Raw genomic sequence first — 22,500 nt, 5'->3', positions numbered from 1 at the left:
AACCCCATGTGTTATCCCCACTGAACTGTTCACACAGCGTCTTTTAGGCTTCGAGGCGTGGTCATGTTATTATAAACAGCGTGACATAGTTCAATCTTCTAATTATATGTACAGTGGACCAATGTGAGTGCTTTGGTTGATCGCACTCTAGAGCAGGTTTTGCCAGGCTGTGGTACTTTTTAAATTGCATTCAACACAGCAGGTGGTAACCGTTCCCATCTGGGCCGGTTTCATTTCCCTCTGGGGGTTTTTGTGTAATTTCTTCGATTTGTATATATTTCACTAATGTTATATTTAACGTTTCTATGTACAATACTAACCGTAGGTGGGAATCAAACCTGGGTCGTTCAGAGGCGTGTAGCCCAGGTGGTTGGTGCACTAGCAGGGGGCACCACCAAGCAAAGAGGAGTTCTGTTGACATACAGACCAATATACACACAAAGCATGATCATATCAGGGGGGATCTGTGGACAAAGGGGGAGGGAGGGAGGGAGGGAGGGAGGGGGAGAGAGAGAGAGAGAGAGAGAGAGAGAGAGAGGATTGAGGAGTGGAATTAAATCATGGGAACTCTATGAACAGAAACCACCGAGAGAGAGAGAGACAGAGACGAGAGGGAGGGAGAGCGAGAGAGAGGGAGAGAGAGAGGGAGGGAGAGAGGGAGAGAGCCGAGGGACGGAGTGGAACCGGAGGAAGGGGGAGGGGGGCAGTAAAGAGTTTTTTTTTGGTCTTTAAAGCTGATCTGAATCCCCAGTAGTGACGCCTTCACTGGGAAATGTAACATGAAAAATGAGCTGGTGAGCCAAGCAGCTGGGAGTCTGGCAGCGAGCGAGTGTGTGCGTGTGCGTGAGTGTGTGTGTGTGTCTATCTAGTCCTCCACTTCAACTCATTCCTCCTCGTTCACTGTTCCCATCCCTCCTCCTCGAAGGCCTGTCACTCACTTTCTGACACGCTGTCATTACAACTCTGTTCCCACTCTCCGCTTCCTTCATGTATTTTTCTCGGTCATGTCTGCATGATGCATGTCTTTCATGTCTGTCGTTACTAGTCTGTAAGTTGTGCTCTTCACTGTAGATAGAGTAACGGCTGGGCGGGGGGGCGGGGGTGTTTATGTGTTCCTCATTTCTTTTCAAGGTTTGTGTGTATTCCTCACACGTGTTTCCAAAGTGTTTCTTATGAACACATGCCGACTTTTCCTTCTGTGTATGGTTTATCAGTATCATTTCCAGCGTCCCTCTGTACAGTCAGGGGGGGACAGTATAAAACCGGTCTGATCCCGGTAGTTAAAAGCTGAGTCGCTGCTTGTGAGGCCCGAGGTTCCGGAGAGAGACCCACGACCGACTCATGTGGGCGCCCTCGACGGAGCAGGAAGTGGATCCCTTTAAACGCTCCCGGAAACCATCGCACCGCACTGAGCGTTAAACCCTTTATATCAGGGAGGGGACTAGGTTGTAAAGGAAAGAGTTCAAGAGGGACACGTATGGACACGTACACACACACACACACACACACACACACACACACACACACACACACACACACACACACACACACACACACACACACACACACACACACACACACACACACACACACACACAAAGAACAGGCACGCGCACACAGGAGGGAAACACACAAAGAACACGCACACAGGAGGGTAAACCATCAAAGAACACACCCACACGCACAAAATACTAATAATATATACACAGAAGTGAAAATCGACATACACGGCATTCATACAAGAAACCCACACACTCTCTCACAGGGTGGGGTAGAGGATACTAAGGGGGAAAGAGTGTGTGTGTCTGTGGGGGGGGACATATAGTGTAGCATATGGATGGGAAGGTAAGGGTTAAAATCCAGTGTCTCCTCGTTGGGTTTCCACTGTGGGTTCAGAACCCTCTCTGCCCCATGGGTCTGGACAGGAAGTAGATGGCAAGTCTCTCTCTCTCTCTCTCTCTCTCTCTCTCTCTCTCTCTCTCTCTCTCTCTCTCTCTCTCTCTCTCTCTCTCTCTCTCTCTCTCTTAACTTAACCACTAAACTCTGAAAAGTTGCGACAGATCAAATTAAAGAATATATTGAGAATGGTTGTCATGTGTGCTCAGAATAACTCTCTGCTCTGAAGATGCTAGCAGCCGAATCAATGACAGCAATTTAAAGTCAGCATAAAACCCACAGCTTCTCCGCTGGCGAGACATGGTACTGTTTGACAATGAGCACAGGACATATCCTTTACCAAGACCTAGAAACTCTACAAATATATATATGTATACACGTATGAATCAAGTCTCACTTCATTTTTAGAACGCTGTTTTCAAAGAGACACAGAGAATGCTACAGAATCAGGGTAGGCCTCTCTTCTACTTCACTATGTGCTCATTGTCGATAACTCCTCTCTTTCTGTGACGCTGGACGGTTCAAAGCCTGACGTACGGCCGGCCCCTAACCCCAACCCCACCAGAATCGGAGGTTGAAGCAAAACTAAAAGGTCCCGATGGCGTGTTCCTCTGCCAGGCCTGACTGTGCCCATTGTGGTCCCGGGGTCAGAAGAGGAATGCTCAGACCACCAGGCCGTTTCGGACCAGACAACTCAGACGGGGACTGCAGCGACAAAATGCCAAACGCCCAGAACCAACCGGAGAACCGACACAATGAGAGGGAAATGAAAAGCCCAGTGAGACGCTGGCCGGGGCCGAGGTCTGTGTGTGGGACACCGTGACAGCGCCATCTTTGAGAAGGACTGACAAAGACATCTTCTGACGTGCTTGGAGGCTGTGGGGAGGAGGGGGGAGAGAGAGGGGGAGAGATGGGGAAGAGAGAGGGGGAGGGGGAATCCCCGGGCAACGCAACCATCTCATGAAGAGATGTCAGAGGGTTCTCCGGTTCAAAGTCATAACAGCGTAATCCTGATAAGACTGAAAATGACCAGAAGTACAAAGGAGATTTGTAAATGTCTGTTAGTATCTCCAAGTTGTCTTTCTGTGTTTGTAGATACATTTAGGAGTCCCCCATCTCCTAATTTGATTTTAATTGATCTGACCCCATCTGAGATGGCATCGTTAAGCTCCAATCAGAGCCAGGCGGAGAGATGTAATCAGCAGCAGGGTCATGTAACGGGAGCAGACTGAGGACGCCAGATTGGAGCACAAGGCTTTGTGGGTAACAGATGGAGGTGATATCCAATACCCATATGGTAACAAATAGCAACATTATCAACACACAAGGCTCTTGCTGTGATTGGTCTTCGTGGTCAACAGCCTCCAGACACTCCCACATTTCACGTCCTCTCCTGGGTACAGAGGCAGTGATTGGACGGTCTCACCTCCTAGATCGGGTTCCACCCCCTGGGTCAGCGCACCAAGGTGGTTCCTTGCGTGGAAATTGTATTAGCCATGACACATGGACCCGGCCCCCCGTCGAAGCCAGTCCCACTTATCTGCTATCTGATTCGCTCCAGGTCACCTCACCATCTGTCCATCACTGGCTTCTATATCCATCCACCCGTCTGTCTACCTGTCTACCCATCCACTCACCCCCCCCCCATCCACCTCACCACATTTCCCGCCCCGGGGTCAATTAAGAACTATGGTATCTGATCAATCCACCGCATCCACCGATCCAACCAATCCAACCAACCATCCACGACTAACACATGGGGCGGCGTGGGGCTCAGGAGGTAGAGCGGGTTGGCTGGTAACAGGTAGGTTGCTAGTTCGATCCCAGAGGTGTCCCTGAGCAAGACGCCTCACCCTGACTGCTCCCGACGAGCTGGCTGTCGCCTTGCATGGTTGACTCCGCCGTCGGTGTGTCAATGTGTGCATGAATGGGTGAATGTATTAATGCAGTCCTTTTACCATTCAACCCACCGTATGCAGGTGTTGTATGAATGGCCAGTCACCAGTGTTCCCAGTAGGACCTTACCTCCTCCTGCGATGCGTACTGGGGGTCCTCTGCGTCCACCGACCAGTAGCAGTAGTCGAAGCCGAACTCCAGCAGCTTCTCCCGGGAGTCGACCGCGCCCTCGGACCGGCCGTCCAGCTGGGGGTCCACACAGAGACACAGTCGGTACAAAGAAGTACAAGCTGTTTTGAAAATCTGCCTCTTCTGACATCACAAGTGGGCGTGTCCGCCTAGATCTGTGCTGGATAGATCGGTCTACCAGCCTACCGTACCAAGCGTTGCTCATCTATCCGTCATACATCTAGGTGGAAACGCCCACATTTTCAGAACGGCCTGTAACTCACACCTGGTGGTACAACATGTCTCCTTTAAGGTTCCTGGTGACCAAATGCTGATAAAGCGAGCGTATGCAGACTTGATGAAGGTGGATGCTATCAAAGACAAAGATGTAGCTCTAATGAACAACATGGTGACGGGAAGTTAAAGGCACGGCTGGTAGAAACGCAGGACTGTTGATCTTTGTGCCGAATCGCTGCTGTTCCCCAGAGGTCCGGAGCCGATTGGTCGGTGTTCATCCGCAAGGACGAGCAGCTCCCTGACGTGTTTTAATTAGTGCTAAGCTAGCTAAGTGTGTCCTGAACCATGGGGCCCAGGGGCCCACGGCCACGATAGGACAGGCTCAGGCAGAGCAGACCACATCAGCTACACTTCTGAATCACTGATCTGTCCGGCAATCGCTGGAGGAAAGACCAGGTCCGACGGGGCTGTTCCCCGGGCTGAGAGGTCCTACGGCTACGTGGCTAATCAGGCCAATAGCATGCAGTGCTTTAAAACGGTAGACAGAGAGATACATGGGCCTGTTCAATCCATTCATTGTCTTCGGGTCAGTCCCTTTATGAGGTCAGGTATATAGGGCTTGGACATCTTCGTGATGCAGGATGTGCGCGATACGTTGAGAGGACTCAAGAGAGTCGCAGTACTGTAAACTCCTAAACCAACGTAGATACGCCGTGACCTAGGCTGACTGCTTTGCTTTGTTTTGTCCCACATGAGAAACGCTGGGATCATTTCAAACACAACTATGTCTCCCAGTCATGAGAAATCATTTCACAGTGAATAATAACTCAACAATGACAAAGGTTCGAGCTAGGACTCTGCACTTATTTGCTAACAACAGAATTCCATCTGGGTTTTGCTCTCTCTAAAACCATTTTGTTTTTCTCTCGCTCTCTCTCTCTCCCTACAAATATCGTTCCACTTTAGGTAAATACATAGTGAGGTGTGGGGGGCGGGGTTCAGGAGAGCTGGACCCCGTCTCCTCGGAGACAGCAGGAGGCCATATGGGGGGCTGTCACATCGTCTGTGACCCACTTCCTGTGAACTCCTTTTCTTTCCATTCCACAGAGTTTAAAAAAAAGCTCCCAAACATAAACAGAGGGAGGATAAATCCAGAACTCTCCGTTTCAGAACTGTTTTCACAGGGCGACCTTGTGAGATGTTTTAAAACTGCTGTTTTGTGGGCTATTCTTGGCTTAACATAGAGCAGAACTACTGTAGACTTAGACCGGGATATAACTCTTTGGTTCATAATGTAATCTACTAGAAGGGTTATTCTTCATCAAAACAATAACAGTGACGGTATCCAACGATATCTTATTTTTAAAGATTCAAATCCTGGGAAATTAATTTCCCGTTGCAGCTCAATTTTCCCAATGTGCTACTCAGCATTACGGTACACTATGAAACGTGGTTTCAGAGCCAATCTGACATAGCCCAGAGAGTTCAGAGAGCAGTGTTTACCGCGTATGAAAGAAGAGCATCTCTTACGACTACTATTTGTGTGTATATGGAGATCAACAAAATAATGTTCCAGCGATAAGAGGAGCCTTTTAAGGAGCTTTGTGTACAGTAGGACAGTAATTTCGTACTTTACTCGACAGTTTACTCGACAACAGCCAAGCCTTAAGGGAGCTCTCCCCCGCCTTTCAAAGGACTTAGAGTGAGGGCTGTTATCTGAACGGTGCAGTGAAGCCCATTGGGACCACAGTGGTGTTTAAGGGCTCTACAAATAAAGTGTAGTTGATCCCTCAGTCCTCCAGATTGTGTGTACGTTTGTGCGCCCTAAACGCAGGACCAACAACAAAGGAACACAACAGGAAGGACATGACGATACTTGGCCGTAAACTTCCTGTCTCTATAAATGACATTGTCAGCGGCCAGAGTTGAATGAGACCCACACTTATGGCAAAACACACGCACACACACACACACACACACACACACACACACACACACACACACACACACACACACACACACACACACACACACACACACGATAACAAGCAAAACAATTGTTTCAGAGACACATTACTAGGCATATACACTACTGTTTTGCAGCAGATATACAGATATAAATACTGAACAGAGAACTCACCTTCCCATTCCGAACCCTGATGTGTTTATCCTCCACTTGCACAGCCAGCCGACCTCCGTCCAGAGTCTCTCTGTGGAGAACGAGATCAATGTGATTGGACCTTCAGTAGGTCGGCGTGGCACTAGGAAGGCCCGGGTTTAGGGGTGCAACCCCCAAGGAGGTAGTGGATCCCCTAACCCCGGGTTAAGGCCAGGTTTGGGGGACACCAGTGGGTGTGTTTCCCACTGGGGATCCCCAGTGGGAATCAAACCCACAACCTACTGCCGTTCAAAGAAATGTGAAAAAAACATCCACCAAAATTGTATTAATTATTGAGGCTAGATGGTAGCACAGGAAGACACAACATCATATTAAATAATACGTTTTACGCATAAATACAGTCAATTTGTGTTCATCAGGATTTGACTCTTTAAATAGTTCATTGACCAACAGATACCAAAGTTATTCCAGGACATGTCCCATCTTGGGCATAGGTGCAATCGTTTCTCCTCTCAGATCCTGAGAGACTTACGATGTGACTTATTGAACCTCTGATGGTGTCTGTGTTTGGCCTGGAATCACGGCCCTCGTCCCTAAACATTTGGGGTTTTAGTGATGCTAGTTTGATCAATCTTGAGCAGTGATTCTGAACTGTTGGCCGTTTTGGGACACACAGCATAAGCCAAAGAATCATCTATAGAAAGAAGCCCATGAATGAACTCATGTTTCAATGGCGTACCATTTCATTGAGTTTAGCCCAATGGTTGCAAGCCTTTTGTACTCCCCTTGTTTCTAACGGTACTTGCTTGATTACGGAAATATTAAGAAATATGTTAGTTTTTTTCAGGTGGTCACTTCATGACGTGAGTCTGGAGGCGTTAAAACCGCCGTCCTATAGAGTACATCAAATCTGATTTAGACTGGTGGAAACTAAACACCAGTCACATGCCATTGCGTGTGCGTGTGTGTGTGTGTGTGTGTGTGTGTGTGTGTGTGTGTGTGTGTGTGTGTGTGTGTGTGTGTGTGTGTGTGTGTGTGTGTGTGTGTGTGTGTGTGTGTGTGTGTGTGTGTGTGTTCTGTGGAATCGGAGTAACAGGAGTTGGGATTGTCCGTTAACCAGTTAAGATTCAAATGAAAACAACTTCACGCATTCTCTGAGTCTGGCTCTCCCCGATGCCATTGGTCGGCTTCCAGAATACAACTCTAGAATCTGTGTGCGCGTGTGTGTGTGTGTGTGTGTGTGTGTGTGTGTGTGTGTGTGTGTGTGTGTGTGTGTGTGTGTGTGTGTGTGTGTGTGTGTGTGTGTGTGTGTGTGTGTGTGTGTGTGTGTGTTTCAATGATAGTGTGCATAAGCAATCTGTAACGCATGTGTGCCTACACACATACGACATAATAGATACTTTGTGTGTATGTGTGTGTATGACATGTTTGTGCCTGTGTGTGAGTTTGTGTGCGTATGCATGTTTGCGTGTGTGTTTGTGTGTGTGTTTGCGTGTGCGTGCGTGCGTGCGTGCGTGCGTGTGTGTGTGTCAAACAGCTGTGGGACTGTGAAGCTGAACCGTGCCTGATGCAAGCCAGAGAAAGAGGCGACAGTGTGAAACAGAGAGTTTTAGTTAGTTTGAGGAAACTTTCCCTTCTCTCTATGTGCAACGCCGCACATATTTGTAGTGTTAAGTTATTATTATAAATAAATAAACTTTATTTACGTAGGCTCAATGATGGCACCCAAGCGGTCACCCGGGCGTATAGATTTGCAAGACAGTGAATATTGGGCCCAACTGGCTTTTATTATGCAAAACACCAGGAAGACGAGTTGAATGAAGCATTGTCTGACCCTCGTCGGTTTCAAAATGTCTTTGTTTTTTGACAGTAGGATGGGGTGTAGGCAGAGTCCATCAGAAATCAAAATCGGTCCATTGAAATACATTCATTTAACTCCGCCTCCGGTGACCCAGCTGGCCTGGACTGATTTGGGTTTAAGGTGTCGGGGTGCTCTTGTCGGTTTCGGTAACTTTTACGACCTTACTTTACTACGCTGCTTTAGAACATGTTTTTTTAACAGCACTGTAAAAAGTCAGGCTTTTTCTTTTCCAACAATGTTTTTGCTTCTCGTCACATAACAGCGGGTCGACAAGAGAAAGGATCAACAACTGCTCTGGTATTCTCGTATTACCAAATAAATACCCATGATGCGAACATTACACTGTGGCACCAGAGTCTGGGTGGTATGCGTTGATCCAAACCAAACGCGTCGCACATGGCGATATGTTATATCATCATCATGCTATCATGACGTTATGTTTACGCTTCAAGCGTCAGCGGAATAGAAAGTTTTCAGTAACAAAAAATAAATAAACGTCCCTTCTCTTCTCTATCTATCCAGTCACTTCATGTGCTGCACAGTTCGCAGCCCAGCCAAACCTAAAGTTGTCCACTTTGAACCCACTGTCAGGATCCCAGAGGAGAACGGTCCCGCGCCCAGCGCCACGGCCAGCGGACCCGGAGGGAGAAGAGAGTTCCAGCCGTGCTGGGCAGTTCTTAAGAAGTGGAACACCTACTTTGCAGTGAGCGGTCGGACCCGGACGGCCACCTTCACGTTGGCCATGGCGTCCTCCGACCAGGGCGTGTGATGATCCCGGCTCTGGAAACTATCCATGTGGACGCATTATTGTGTTTTTAACTTCACGCCTTTCCATTAAAACGAGGTCCAAAACGGGGAATCACCCGTTCACGTCATTTCTCACAGCCCGCCGAGGGCGCGACTCCACGACGCTCAGCTGCCGCTCTGCCGCGCAGCGCGATGCGCAGAAGGTCGCGCAGGGGTGGAGGTCTCCTCCTCCTCATGGTGGGGATCTCCTCCTCCTCTTGGTGGAGATCTCTCCACCATGAGGATGCTTGCTGAATCCTATGATCTGATCCTAAAACCCATCTAAAGTGGTTTACGACTTTTCCAATGTCTACAAGTAAAACGATGACGATGAAATTTTAGGCTAGTGATTCATCCATGCGCACAAAAGCACGACAAAACACTGGTAAGACAGCACATCTTTATTATTTTATTTCATAACATACAAAATAATTCCAATTTAAAAGCAGCGGAATATACAACACGTTCAACGTGAACTAAAATACGGAAAATCGTCGCAAATGCAAACTTGCATTAAAGAATCAAATCACGAACCAACAGTAGGGCGGTCGTTGAAGGCAGTGGGTGAACAGTTCGAGCCAAGGAAACGTTTAATACATTTATTCTCTCATCTTTGCATCAAAGCTATAAGGTCAACCCCACATTTCCCCCCGCGTGTGTTGGGACCCCGGACCCGATAATACATCTTGGCAGACAACGCAGACGCTTTTCTAACCATCTCCTCACTGGGGGAAAATCGGTTATCCAGGTTTGCATACAGGGGCTTCTTTTGCAGTCATTCGTGCACATCTCCCCCTGGCTACTAATCCTGAGTGGCGGGACTTTGGCCCCCATTCGCACCTTTACAAAAGGAGCGAAGGCTCGCGACAAGCGTAGGTGGCGTCCACAGGTGGACAATACACAGTGAAAGACGTGCGGAAATACAGTGTTGAAATAGAACAGTGAACAAAACCCCAAAAACCGAAATATTGATAAAATCAGTTTGGCGTTTCATGAAGCAAAACCGAACACACAAAAAGATAACACAACTTTGTGGACCCTTTTGAATAAAACACGGGAGAGAGAGAGAGAGAGCGCAGCGTTTGTTCTGTGCCAGGGCGCCCTCTACTGGCCGGTCGGGCTCAGTGTCTCCGGTAAAGCCATGGCCGGCTTGACCAGCAGGAATGGCAGCAGCTCAAACTTCTCCGTAAAAACCTGAAGATAGAAATTCATTTGAAAGAAAATACATACAATAAATAAAATAAAGCAGATATGTAGTTATGTTTACCAATGCCGAAAGGGTCTAAGGGTGCTTAGCTTTGGCTAATGAAGTAATGTTTGATGTTCTTTGTCCACTTCTACCGTTCAGATGTTACCTCTGTCCTTCTGATTGTTTTACTGTAACTTGAAACTGATGTTGTTGCCCTTGTTTGGCCCTTTGTAATGCGCAAAAAGAGCTCCGTCAATAAAGTTTGATTGATTGAGAAGACGCAGGCCTCACCTGTATGGGCGACACACCGGAGAGTTTCCTCCAATGAGAGGCCAGCTCCTCTTCTCCCAGCAGGCCTTTGGTCAGCAGCCGTCGGACCAGGAACTCATAGCTGTCCAACTGAAAACAACAATAAAACACACCCTCACTCACATGGCTGTTACAAAACACCTGAATGAGGGTGTTGACATGAAGACATGAACTCATCAGGCAACGAGAGAGAGAGACAGAGACAGAGACAGACAGACATGGGGTGGGGGGGGTGTCCCTAACCCACTACAAAATCAATATTTAAATTCATATATCTAATAATTTCTCTACCATTCTTGCGCTACAATCAACCGGGGCTGGTACCACTACCACTCATGCTACGTACTTATTGTTACTTTTACTATCTTATTACTTTATATTGTTGCTACGTGGCAGCGGAGGAACCAAGCCAGGGAACTTAACTCTTGTGAACAATTAAAGTAATTATAATAATAAGTAATTTAAGGAATTCTGTTTCAGACACAGGTATTCTTTTGGGGACATTGGGGATGGATCTCACGCCACAAGGGGGTCGCTGAGAGGTGACCCCCTGACCCCCCCCTGACCCCCCGGTGACCCCTGCGTACCCCTCCGGTCGGCGCCCGCAGCACGGCCGTGACGTTGAGCTCGCTGAAGAGCAGGTGGAGGGGCGTGGCCCAGCAGCACTCCCTCTCCCATAGGTCAGCCAGGGCCTCCAGGACCCCGCCCCCCTCACCAGGCCCCGCCCCCGGGGAGGGGCCAGGGTCCCCGTCGCCGACGCCCTGGGGAGACAGAACGGGGAGGTCGCCGCCCACTGAGAGGATAGACAGACAGACAGACAGACAGACAGACAGACAGACAGACAGACAGACAGACAGACAGACAGACAGAGAGGACAGACAGACAGACAGACAGACAGGACAGACAGACAGACAGACAGACAGACAGACAGACAGAGAGGACAGACAGACAGACAGACAGACAGACAGACAGACAGACAGACAGACAGACAGACAGACAGACAGACAGAGAGAGAGAGAGAGGACAGACAGACAGACAGACAGACAGACAGACAGACAGACAGACAGACAGACAGACAGACAGACAGACAGACAGACAGAGGACAGACAGACAGAGGACAGACAGAGAGGACAGACAGACAGACAGACAGACAGACAGACAGACAGACAGACAGACAGACAGACAGACAGACAGACAGAAAGAGGACAGACAGACAAGACTCCAATCAATATCAGGGCTAATACAAAGACTTTAAAGGTCCCATATTCTACCACCAGGTGTGATCAGCCGTTACAAGACATTTTGAAAATCTGCCTCTTCTGACATCACAAGTGGGCGTGTCCTCCTAGATGTGTGACGGATAGATGAGCAACGTTTGCTACAGTCCACTGGGTAGGCTGGTAGACTGATCTATCCAGCACACATCTAGGTGGACACGCCCACCTGTGATGTCACAAGAGGCAGATTTTCCAAACGTCTTGTAAGAACACTCACACCTGGTGGTGTAATATGGGACCTTTAACTGCTAATAAACTGTTTGTTTTGGTGGTTATTTGATTAGAACGGGGGTCCAGCCCGGAGCCGGCCGCGGTGCGTCCATACGAGGTGGACCAGTGAATCATGTTCTAGTAGCAGGACGTCCCGGGGTGGAGTCGTACCGATCTGACACGCCAACAGCACCGTGGAGCGCAGCAGCATCTGCTCGGAGACCGGGGTCAGGAACTACAGCCGGTGGGGGGGGGGGGGGGGGGGGGGGGACACAACACTGTTAGCCCCACACTGAGTTCAGGTCCAGTGCTTCACTAATCCTCATGAGTCCGGGGTTCCTCAGACCAGGGAGGAAGCCTCAGCTGACCCCCTCTGTACTCTGAGGTATGACTTAAACCAACAGTCTGAGTCATAACACTGTTCATGTAAGATTTAGAATATATTTACACTCAAATATGAGGGTATTAATGACGTTTTCACCCATTAGAGACACTATTTTTTTCTTATTTTTATATTTTATATTAATAATCCAACACTATCAAATGTTTGTGCTTCTAATCTAAGGCACATGGTATATGTGTGTTCCGGCCCGGTGTGATCTGGTCCGGTCCGGTCCAGTCCGGTCCGGTCCGGTCCGGTCCGGTGTGGTCCGGTCCTGTGTGTGGGGCTTACCTTCCTACAGGCCAGGGCCTCTCCCACCCGGCCCAGCAGAGCCCTGAGCTCAGGGCCGGTGGGCAGCTCCGCCTCCGTCCTGGGCCCCACGCCCACACTGAGCACCTCCTGGAGACACACACAGACACACACTCAGAGACACACTCCGAGACACACACAGAAAGACACACAGAGACACACAGAGACACACACAGCGCCGTTCAGCCACAACGGGACCCGCACTGCATGCACCAGGACCGGCCCTCCTCATTATCCTTCACCGGCCAGATGGTTTTATTTTTATTGTTTCACACAGAACATCTGGGAAGCCGTCCTTTGAACGAAGCTGTTTGGAAAAGGCACTTTAAAAAAAGAAACTTGGCAGGTGATTGGATGAACCATCTGTCAATCACGTAGCTCAAGTCGTTCCTGATTGGACGCTGGCGGCTCTGAACCCTGGCCAGATGGCCCCCACCGTGATGGTGGTCTTACGGATCAGGCTGTAAGGTAACGTCTCTATTCCAACGAGGACATTTGAACGGATTCAACGGCCCAGATGTGCCTTTGGTAAACAAGCCTTCTGAAGAACACATCAGGCAGCACGCTGGAAGGAACACAAATCACCCTGATCCTTTCTAAAAGAGGGTTAACATTAAAAAGGAATTTAAAAACCAATACTATATGATGGATGAGTCCCCGTATTAACAGCTGAAGCTAAAGTCCCCTCCAAGGAAGTTCACTGTCAGCACTCAGCCCTCACAGAAGCTTAGTCGCTCACTTAGATAGATACTAGTGAGTGAGTGAGTGAGTGAGTGAGTGAGTGAGTGAGTGAGTGAGTGAGTGAGTGAGTGAGTGAGTGAGTGAGTGAGTGAGTGAGTGAGTGAGTGAGTGAGTGAGTGAGTGAGTGAGTGAGTGAGTGAGTGAGTGAGTGAGTGAGTGAGTGAGTGAGTGAGTGAGTGAGTGAGTGAGTGAGTGAGCGAGCGAGCGAGCGAGCGAGCGAGCGAGCGAGTGAGTGAGTGAGCGAGCGAGCGAGTCTTAATCTTAATCGCTACACAGCCAATCAGAGGAGGCCCCCAGCCCTTTGTGTGATGTCACTTCCTGTTCATACCTTCATCTGGATGAGGACGTCGGAGGGGAGGGGGGCTGCGTGGGGGCAGGCCGTCGGACAGACCAGCGCTCGCTCGCCTCCCGGTTTCCTCTTGGGGGTGCTGGGCAGCGCCTGATTGGCCGGCTCCAGCCCCGCCCCCTGCGCGTCCATGGACTTCATGACGCGGTCGAAGCGGCTCTTCCACTCTCGTCGTATCAGGGCTGGGGGGGGGGGCAGGGGGGGGGGGGGGGACAGGGGGGGGGACAGGGGGGGTTGGCCGGTTATCCAGAGCACTGAGACACTCGCGTCCCCGATGAGCCGGTCGGGGTTAGTCGGGGTTAGGTCGACTCACTGTACGGTAACCTGCCGCCATCGGGATTCAAACCCACGACCTGTTGGCCGGGAGCCTAACACCCTGACCCCTGAACCCGGGGATCCCAACCCAGAGGAGGAGGAGCACTAACCACCTCCTCACTCCTAGAGGGAGCACTAACCACCTCCTCACTCCTAGAGGGAGCACTAACACCTCCTCACTCCTAGAGGGAGCACTAACCACCTCCTCACTCCTAGAGGGAGCACTAACACCTCCTCACTCCTAGAGGGAGCACTAACCACCTCCTCACTCCTAGAGGGAGCACTAACACCTCCTCACTCCTAGAGGGAGCACTAACACCTCCTCACTCCTAGAGGGAGCACTAACCACCTCCTCACTCCTAGAGGGAGCACTAACACCTCCTCACTCCTAGAGGGAGCACTAACACCTCCTCACTCCTAGAGGGAGCACTAACACCTCCTCACTCCTAGAGGGAGCACTAACCACCTCCTCACTCCTAGAGGAGGTGTTTAGTGCTCCTCCTCCTCACTCCTAGAGGAGGAGGAGCACTACTAACCCGCCCCCTGCCCGTCCCTCCGCCTCTCACCTGTGATGTTGGCCGCCAGCCAGCTGCAGGCCTTCTCCGTGGCCAGGCGCTTGGTGATGTTCTCCGACGTGGTCAACACCTGCACACGGACACACAAACCACCCAGGGACGCTCGACACATTCAGGAGACACAACGCGCTGAACACGAAGTCGTACAGAGGCCCGCGAGGGGACACCAAAATAATCACTTCACTCCCAGGGGTAATTAAATCACACGCACAAGATGCCTCTCCGGAAATATTATTCATACGGGTCGGGTGGTTCGGGTCATTACCGGCGCATTATTCCCAATTACAGACGTTGCACGCTCCAGATTTACATTTCACTGCCACCGCTTAAAGATGAAAGGGCTTCCGTTCTGGAATGAGTCCCCAACGCCCCCGCGTTCATCTTTTATAGAAACCCAGGGAAGACGCTGCATGACGAACACACACAAAACAATCTTATCGCCCTAATACCTTTATTACTGCTAGTGTGGTTGTGAGAGCTCATCTAGACATGTCTCGTTGAGATACGGGTGTTGCTGTTAAAGCAGGCTTGGTGATTCTCGGGAGGTTTATTTATTGGACTTACGACGGGAGAAGTTTCCACTGGCAGTAGGTTCCTGATGGCATCTGGACTCTTGTCGCTGCAGAACCTAAAGGAAAGCAATGATCATTAGAGCAAGCAGATGGGAAAAACACTGAGAAACACACTATTTACATACCTTTGCTGTTTTTACCCTATCCTATATTGTATATAATTTCACATATTCATACATGCAATACTAAATTCAATCTCAATGTGGTCAGAGGCCAAACTTGCATTTCGTTGTTCCGCTACTGAAACGAGATGCAAAAAATAAAATAACATACGCTACTCGTTAATTGGGTATAACCAATCGGATCGACAGCGGCGTGACCTCTGGCCTCGTGGTAGGGCGCTCGATTATGGGGAACACCAGAGTCAGGATTGGGTCATTATTTTAATCACGATTATTATTATGAAATTTCCCCTTACATTTTTTTTAAAAAAGAATACAGAAAAAGTTCAGATCGAAAATAATGTAAAAATATAAATATAAATTTCTTTAAGACATTCAATAAAAAATAAAAAATAAATCAAAGTGTGAACTCTGTTCTGTTGGTTCTGTGACGGTGACCTGTCGCCCGGCCCTACCTGGTGGCCCTGGCGGGGGCCTCCATGCCGCGGTCGCTCAGCTGGGCCCCGATGGCCTCGTGCAGCTTGGGCCCGCTGGCGCCCGGGGACAGCAGCCCCGCCCTCAGAAGCTCCTCCCCTCGCTGCACCAGCTCGCTCACCAGCGTGGCCCTGGGTATCACACACACACACACACGCACGTTATCGTCATGGCAACAGTACCACCCACAGGGTCGAGGGCGTACCACTGAGGCCCCAGTCCTGATGGCAGCGACCCCCCCGGCCATGGTCCTCTGCTGTACGCCCTCCCCCCCTCCCCCCCTCCCCCCTCTCCCCCAGCCGTCCTCTCTGTCTCACTCTATCATGAAGTAACGACCCAGACGACTGCTGGGAGGCTTTGGACGGCAGTCTAAATGCCACTGGGCTATATCAATACATGGGACTGGACCAAGATGTTACCGGCTGTGACAAGACGCACACATAACTTAGCTTAACAATAGATAAAAGTAGGGCGGTAAGCAGACGCTTTCACCCAAAGCGACTCACGATATCTACATTTGTCACAAGAAAGAGAAACAACAATATATCTGTGGGCACAGTAAGGATGTTCATGGAACCAAGTGCCAAGCACTAACCATCACTAGGTTAACCCGTTCCCCGTAGACAACACAGGCAGCTAGGGTAAGAACCTACACAGTGCTAAGTACTATTTCAGGACGTAAAACATACAATATGTTTAGTTTATAACATGGATGTCTTTTGCTGCGGGAAGACATCGTATCACCCAGAGGTAACCCACGGGAACGCACGCACACACCAAACACACACTCGTTTCTATGCACTAAAACACATCTCATTTCAAAAACACATCTCGATGCACTGTCATGCCCCCCCACCCCCCCCCCCAGCCCCCCACCCCCAGCTGGACTCACTTCATGTGTTTGACGCAGTTGGAGCCGACGCGCTCCGCCACGAACTCCACGGTGCGGCGTAGGGACGGGGGCTGGTTGTGGAAGAACGCCTGCTCCAAGTCCACCTGCACACACACACGCACACGCACACGCACACGCACACACACACACACAGTGAGTCATATAAGGCAAGGCAACTTTATTTATATAGCACTTTTCATACACAAAGTGATTCACGTAGAAACATTCTCAAACAATAAAATAAATAATAGATAAGCAAAAGAAAACATAGGCAAAGTAAAAAAATGAGTCATAAAATAAAAATAGACGGAAAACCATGGAGTAGATCCCCCAGTCCAAAGTGACTGCAGTGAATTCAGAAACAAGAAGGGGGCTCTGGGATCTCCGGGGTCTTGGAGCCCCCCCACCTCACGACTGGGACCCCTTTAACCACACAGGGTCGGGGGTCCTACCTGGAGCTTCTGCTGGGACCGTTTGGCGATGGGTGCGTCCCGCGGCTCGGCCGACGTGGGCGTGATCTTCCGTAAGATCCCGCTGCTCTTGGCGGCGCTGCCCGACACGAAGGCGGCCAGGATCTTCCTGAACTCGCCTGGCGAGGGATCACAGGGAGACACGTGACGCATGGCTGGTGACCGATGGGGTACATGGTACCGCTTTACAGAAGGGTTCGGAAGACTAGGAGGCTAACAGTGAGGTAGGTCCAGGCTTAGGGCTCACAGCGGAACGCACCTCAAATAGAAGTTAAGAATAGGAGGGTAGAACACTCTAATTGTCATTCAGGTGTACACATAGACACAGTGCACGTTGAACGAAGTTGCGTTGGATTGACTCTTCAGGTAGCAGCAAGAATATCAACATAATGATCAGCCGATCGGAAAAGTTCTTTGTGTATCTATACACTAATATACACTTTATATATATAAGAGTAATGGCTAAGACTGATATTTGATGTGATGGGTGAATGTGTGAGTGACAGAGGCAGCAGATGCTGTCGCGGGGGCGGGGGGGATATTAAAGACCTGTTGTGATACCCCACGCTGCCTCTAGGGGCAGCGTGTAAAATCGAACATCCTTGCTCCAGTAATGCACACATTAAAACAAAACGTATACTAGAGCGGGCCTAACGATAAGAGGGACATTTCAGGGGATGATTTGTGATGGGAGCAATGCTTGGGTGGCGAAACAACGTCAGCGATGTTATTTATGGTGGGCCCATTCAGAACTAATGAGGCGATCACAGAGACCTCTAGAAGTAAATACCTTAAATCAGACAATCAATTCCCCTTTAATGTCTTTAACGAGAAAAGTTTAGTTTTCCACCTACCGAGGAAGGGACAGCAGACGTACAGCAGCTGCTGGTCCACCAGAGGAAGGCAGTCCTGGGGAGACGTGATCAATAACCACACAGTCACTCGGAATCACACCTGGATCAATAACCATACAGTCACTAGGAATCACACCTGGATCAATAACCATACAGTCACTAGGAATCACACCTGGATCAATAACCACACAGTCACTAGGAATCACACCTGGATCAATAACCACACAGTCACTAGGAAGTAGGAGTCACACCTGGATCAATAACCACAGTCACTAGGAATCACACCTGGATCAATAACCACAGTCACTAGGAATCACACCTGGATCAATAACCACACAGTCACTAGGAATCACACCTGGATCAATAACCACACAGTCACTATGAATCACACCTGGATCAATAACCACACAGTCACTAGGAATCACACCTGGATCAATAACCACACAGTCACTAGGAATCACACCTGGATCCACCAATAGAGTCGCTGTTTTTGACACTTGACTACATGTGACGTTTGATAGTGAAATCGTCAAAATGTAACCTTTCTACTGCCGCTGTTAAAATAAATATCTGAGCATGCACGTCCCCGACAGTTCCGTCCGAAACTGATCTCGAGACCTACAGCTACAACGAAAGCCACGAGGGAAGGCTGACGCCAAAACGTACCGAGTGCCGATTTAAACGCACGCCATCAAGATTCAAAGATGTGAAGTTCATTCCCTCCTCCTCAACATGTTGTTCTGACCGCAGGCACACTCACCAAACCCTGAACCCCGGTGGGGGGGTCCTCCAGCCGGGCCACGTCGGTGAAGTCACTGGTGAAGAAGATGTCCTCCGGGATAACCGGGATCTACAAACACAGTGTTGGGAGAGGGGCGGTTAGGCTCAAATGCTTCCTGAAGGAGGAGGGTGGCTCGTGGCTCACCGGGCCAACGGGGAGCCTGCCAGGAGGCCCCTAGGGCGGGGCCAGGAGGGCCCTAGGGCGGGGCCAGGAGGGCCCTAGGGCGAAGCTAGGAGGGCCCTAGGGCGGGGCCAGGAGGGCCCTAAGCCGGGGCCAGGAGGCCCCTAGGGCGGGGCCAGGAGGCCCCTAAGGCGGGGCCAGGAGGGCCCTAAGCCGGGGCCAGGAGGGCCTTAGGGCGGGGCCAGGAGGGCCCTAGGGCGGGGCCAGGAGGGCCTTAGGGCGGGGCCAGGAGGGCCCTAAGCCGGGGCCAGGAGGGCCCTAAGCCGGGGCCAGGAGGGCCCTAAGCCGGGGCCAGGAGGGCCCTAAGGCGGGGCCAGGAGGGCCCTGAGGCGGGGCCAGGAGGGCCCTAAGCCGGGGCCAGGAGGGCCCTAAGCCGGGGCCAGGAGGGCCCTAAGGCGGGGCCAGGAGGGCCCTAAGGCGGGGCCAGGAGGGCCCTAAGGCGGGGCCAGGAGGGCCCTAAGGCGGGGCCAGGAGGGCCCTAAGGCGGGGCCAGGAGGGCCCTAAGCGGGCCGTGTGGGGAGCGGTACTCACCTGGAAGAGCCAGCCCAGCGCGGCCACCATCAGCAGCTTGTTCAGGTAACACACCTCGACCCCCCGACCCAGAACCAGACCCCTGGAGGGAGAGCACACGGGTTAACTAACTATCAGGTTAGAGCTGACTCTGTGTTAACCAACACACACACGGGTTAACTAACTATCAGGTTAGAGCTGACTGTGTTAACCAACACACACACGGGTTAACTAACTATTAGCTAGAGCTGACTGTGTTAACCAGCACACACACGGGTTAACTAACTATCAGGTTAGAGCTGACTGTGTTAACCAACACACACACACGGGTTAACTAACTATTAGGTTAGAGCTGACTCTGTGTTAACCAACACACACGGGTTAACTAACTATTAGCTAGAGCTGACTCTGTGTTAACCAGCACACACACGGGTTAACTAACTATTAGGTTAGAGCTGACTCTGTGTTAACCAACACACACACAGGTTAACTAACTATTAGCTAGAGCTGACTCTGTGTTAACCAGCACACACACGGGTTAACTAACTATCAGGTTAGAGCTGACTGTGTTAACCAGCATACACATGGGTTAACTAACTATCAGGTTAGAGCTGACTCTGTGTTAACCAACACACACACGGGTTAACTAACTATTAGGGTTAGAGCTGACTCTGTGTTAACCAACACACACACGGGTTAACTAACTATTAGGTTAGAGCTGACTCTGTGTTCACCAGCACACACACGGGTTAACTAACTATTAGGTTAGAGCTGACTCTGTTAACCGGCACACACACCTTAAATATCTAACGTGTTGATACACCATCACCCAGTTTGAGTCCTCAACACACACAGAAGCAGAAATCTAAAACGTCTTCCATCATCAAGTACTGCATCCAAATCAAAAGAGTCTGTCTGTCTGTCTGTCTGTCTGTCTGTCTGCCTGCCTGCCTGCCTGCCTGCCTGTCTGTCTGTCTGTCTACCTGTCTGTCTGTCTCTCTGTCTGTCTACCTGTCTGTCCTCCTACCTGTACAGCAGCAGCAGTGACCCCAGCGCGCTGCGGTGTGTGTCTACCTGTCTGTCTACCTGTCTGTCAACCTGTCTGTCCTCCTACCTGTACAGCAGCAGCAGAGACCCCAGCGCGCTGCGGTGTGTGTCTACCTGTCTGTCTCTCTGTCTACCCGTCTGTCCTCCTACCTGTACAGCAGCAGCAGAGACCCCAGCGCGCTGCGGTGTGTGTCTACCTGTCTGTCTACCTGTCTGTCTGTCTCTCTGTCTACCTGTCTGTCCTCCTACCTGTACAGCAGCAGCAGAGACCCCAGCGCGCTGCGGTGTGTGTCTACCTGTCTCTCTGTCTACCCGTCTGTCCTCCTACCTGTACAGCAGCAGCAGAGACCCCAGCGCGCTGCGGTAGCAGGGCAGCAGCGGTCCGGTGAAGTCCATCATGGAGAGGAACTCCACCATCCAGGGGAGGGTGAGCACCGCGCGGCCCCGGCCCACGCAGCGCCGCAGCAGCCCGCACACGTCCAGCACCGGGGCGCTCTGGGGGGGCGGAGGGGGGGGCGTCACCGGGGGGCACGGTAAGGAGCGCACCACGGGGGGCACGGTAAGGAGCGCACCACGGGGGGCACGGTAAGGAGCGCACCACGGGGGGCACGGTAAGGAGCGCACCACACCTCATACCAACAACATGAACCATAGACACATCTGTAGAGGTTGTTCTTGTCGTTTTAGTTCTCGCTTTTGCTATCCCATAATAATTGTATGTTGCACCTTGCTATATCTCCTGTTTAAAGTATAACTTTTTATGTTTAACTTCATTTGTATACCATACTTTTATACTTATACACTTTTGGTTCTTATCAATGCCGCCGTTGGGTGTTTTTTCTTGCCGACTGCTCTGGCAGTGGCAATGGTCATCTCCCGTTGCAATAAAACCCATTTGGATATCATTTAAAGTAGATAGATAGAGATGGACACAGATATAGAGAGATGGAGAGGTTTTGCTAAAGGATATAAGGTAAACCTTAGAGGGATTATGAGGCTAGGAAAGCCCTTAAGAGCTCCAGCCCTTTTGGGGATGGTTTACTTTGGAGAAGCTAATGGAGGAGGAATCTAATCCAGGAGATGAAAGTGTGATTCCACCTCCTCCAGACGACTGTGGGAGGCTTTGGACGGCAGTCTAAATGCCACTGGGCTATATCAATACATGGGACTGGACCAAGATAATACCAGCTGTGACAAGGCGCGCACATAACTTAGCTTAACAATATATAAAAGGTTTGATACAACATTATTAATACAAACAATGATTAATAGATGTCACATTTGGGATTCAACCTCACATCATTATTACTTACTTACTTAATTATTAACCGTTTCAAAACAGCAATACAGGTTACTAATGCTGAGTGTAAGTAGTGTGGATATCAGAATGTATTATACATTTGTGATATGATCCAAAAAGGATGGCGAGTTATCCGACTCAGGAACCCACCACCGTATGTATATTTCATGGAGATTAATTTGATTCATTAAATGTCTTATAGAAATTGCAGAACAGCTGGATTCATATTTGTACATTATTTTCGATTTCAAAATATATAATAATAATAATATATATATTTGAACATTGTGTGTATTATTTAAAGAACCCTATTTCTCAGTCCTCTGCTAAGTGTTCAGTGGGAGATAAACCCTGAAGATTGCATTATGTTCTCAAACTCAGAGACCAGCGGTTTGAGTACTGGTGGGCTCAGTGTTGACCCAGGGAGCGGGGGTTAGGGTCTGCGGGGGGGGGCACCTTGCTGCGGAGGGCCAGGGCGGCCTCCTGGAGCTCCCTGGGGGGTCGCTCGGGGCTCTGGTACGGCAGGAAGGACAGGAAGCCCAGGAACTTAGCCAGGAGGCGCGCCAGCAGCAGCACCGAGGAGAAACGCTGCTTCTCGTCCTGGGAGCGGGGGGGGGGGGGGGGGGGGGGGGGGGGGGGGGGGGGGGGGGGGGGGGGGGGGGGGGGGGGGGGGGGGGGGGGT

At 50.4% G+C, this 22,500-nt stretch overlaps 2 protein-coding genes across 2 annotated transcripts in view; both read right to left on the bottom strand.

Moving 5' to 3' along the window:
* The window catches only part of stard9 (StAR-related lipid transfer (START) domain containing 9), a 49,831-nt gene extending 40,721 nt beyond the window's left edge, over positions 1-9,110 (bottom strand). The window contains exons 1-3 of the mRNA XM_056589819.1: positions 8,875-9,110; positions 6,338-6,407; positions 3,922-4,038 (exon numbers count right to left, since the gene is read on the bottom strand). Of these exons, the coding sequence (XP_056445794.1) occupies positions 3,922-4,038; positions 6,338-6,407; positions 8,875-8,972 (285 nt within the window). The 5' untranslated portion in view covers positions 8,973-9,110. The remainder of the gene's footprint in view (positions 1-3,921; positions 4,039-6,337; positions 6,408-8,874) is intronic.
* A 244-nt stretch (positions 9,111-9,354) lies between these two features.
* The window catches only part of cdan1 (codanin 1), a 32,314-nt gene continuing 19,168 nt past the window's right edge, over positions 9,355-22,500 (bottom strand). The window contains exons 15-30 of the mRNA XM_056589818.1: positions 22,275-22,418; positions 20,847-21,013; positions 19,493-19,574; positions 18,761-18,850; positions 18,001-18,055; positions 17,129-17,265; positions 16,677-16,780; positions 15,766-15,915; positions 15,181-15,244; positions 14,608-14,686; positions 13,709-13,908; positions 12,622-12,729; positions 12,120-12,183; positions 11,049-11,254; positions 10,444-10,551; positions 9,355-10,157 (exon numbers count right to left, since the gene is read on the bottom strand). Coding sequence (XP_056445793.1) covers positions 10,068-10,157; positions 10,444-10,551; positions 11,049-11,254; positions 12,120-12,183; positions 12,622-12,729; positions 13,709-13,908; positions 14,608-14,686; positions 15,181-15,244; positions 15,766-15,915; positions 16,677-16,780; positions 17,129-17,265; positions 18,001-18,055; positions 18,761-18,850; positions 19,493-19,574; positions 20,847-21,013; positions 22,275-22,418 — 1,848 coding nt within the window. The 3' untranslated portion in view covers positions 9,355-10,067. The remainder of the gene's footprint in view (positions 10,158-10,443; positions 10,552-11,048; positions 11,255-12,119; positions 12,184-12,621; positions 12,730-13,708; positions 13,909-14,607; positions 14,687-15,180; positions 15,245-15,765; positions 15,916-16,676; positions 16,781-17,128; positions 17,266-18,000; positions 18,056-18,760; positions 18,851-19,492; positions 19,575-20,846; positions 21,014-22,274; positions 22,419-22,500) is intronic.

The sequence above is a fragment of the Gadus chalcogrammus genome, chromosome 5 (genome assembly GCF_026213295.1).
Source record: "Gadus chalcogrammus isolate NIFS_2021 chromosome 5, NIFS_Gcha_1.0, whole genome shotgun sequence".
NCBI classification, from domain to species: Eukaryota; Metazoa; Chordata; class Actinopteri; order Gadiformes; family Gadidae; genus Gadus; species Gadus chalcogrammus.
The sequence above is the reverse complement of the archived record's forward strand: the minus strand, read 5'-3'. Positions and strand labels throughout refer to the sequence as shown.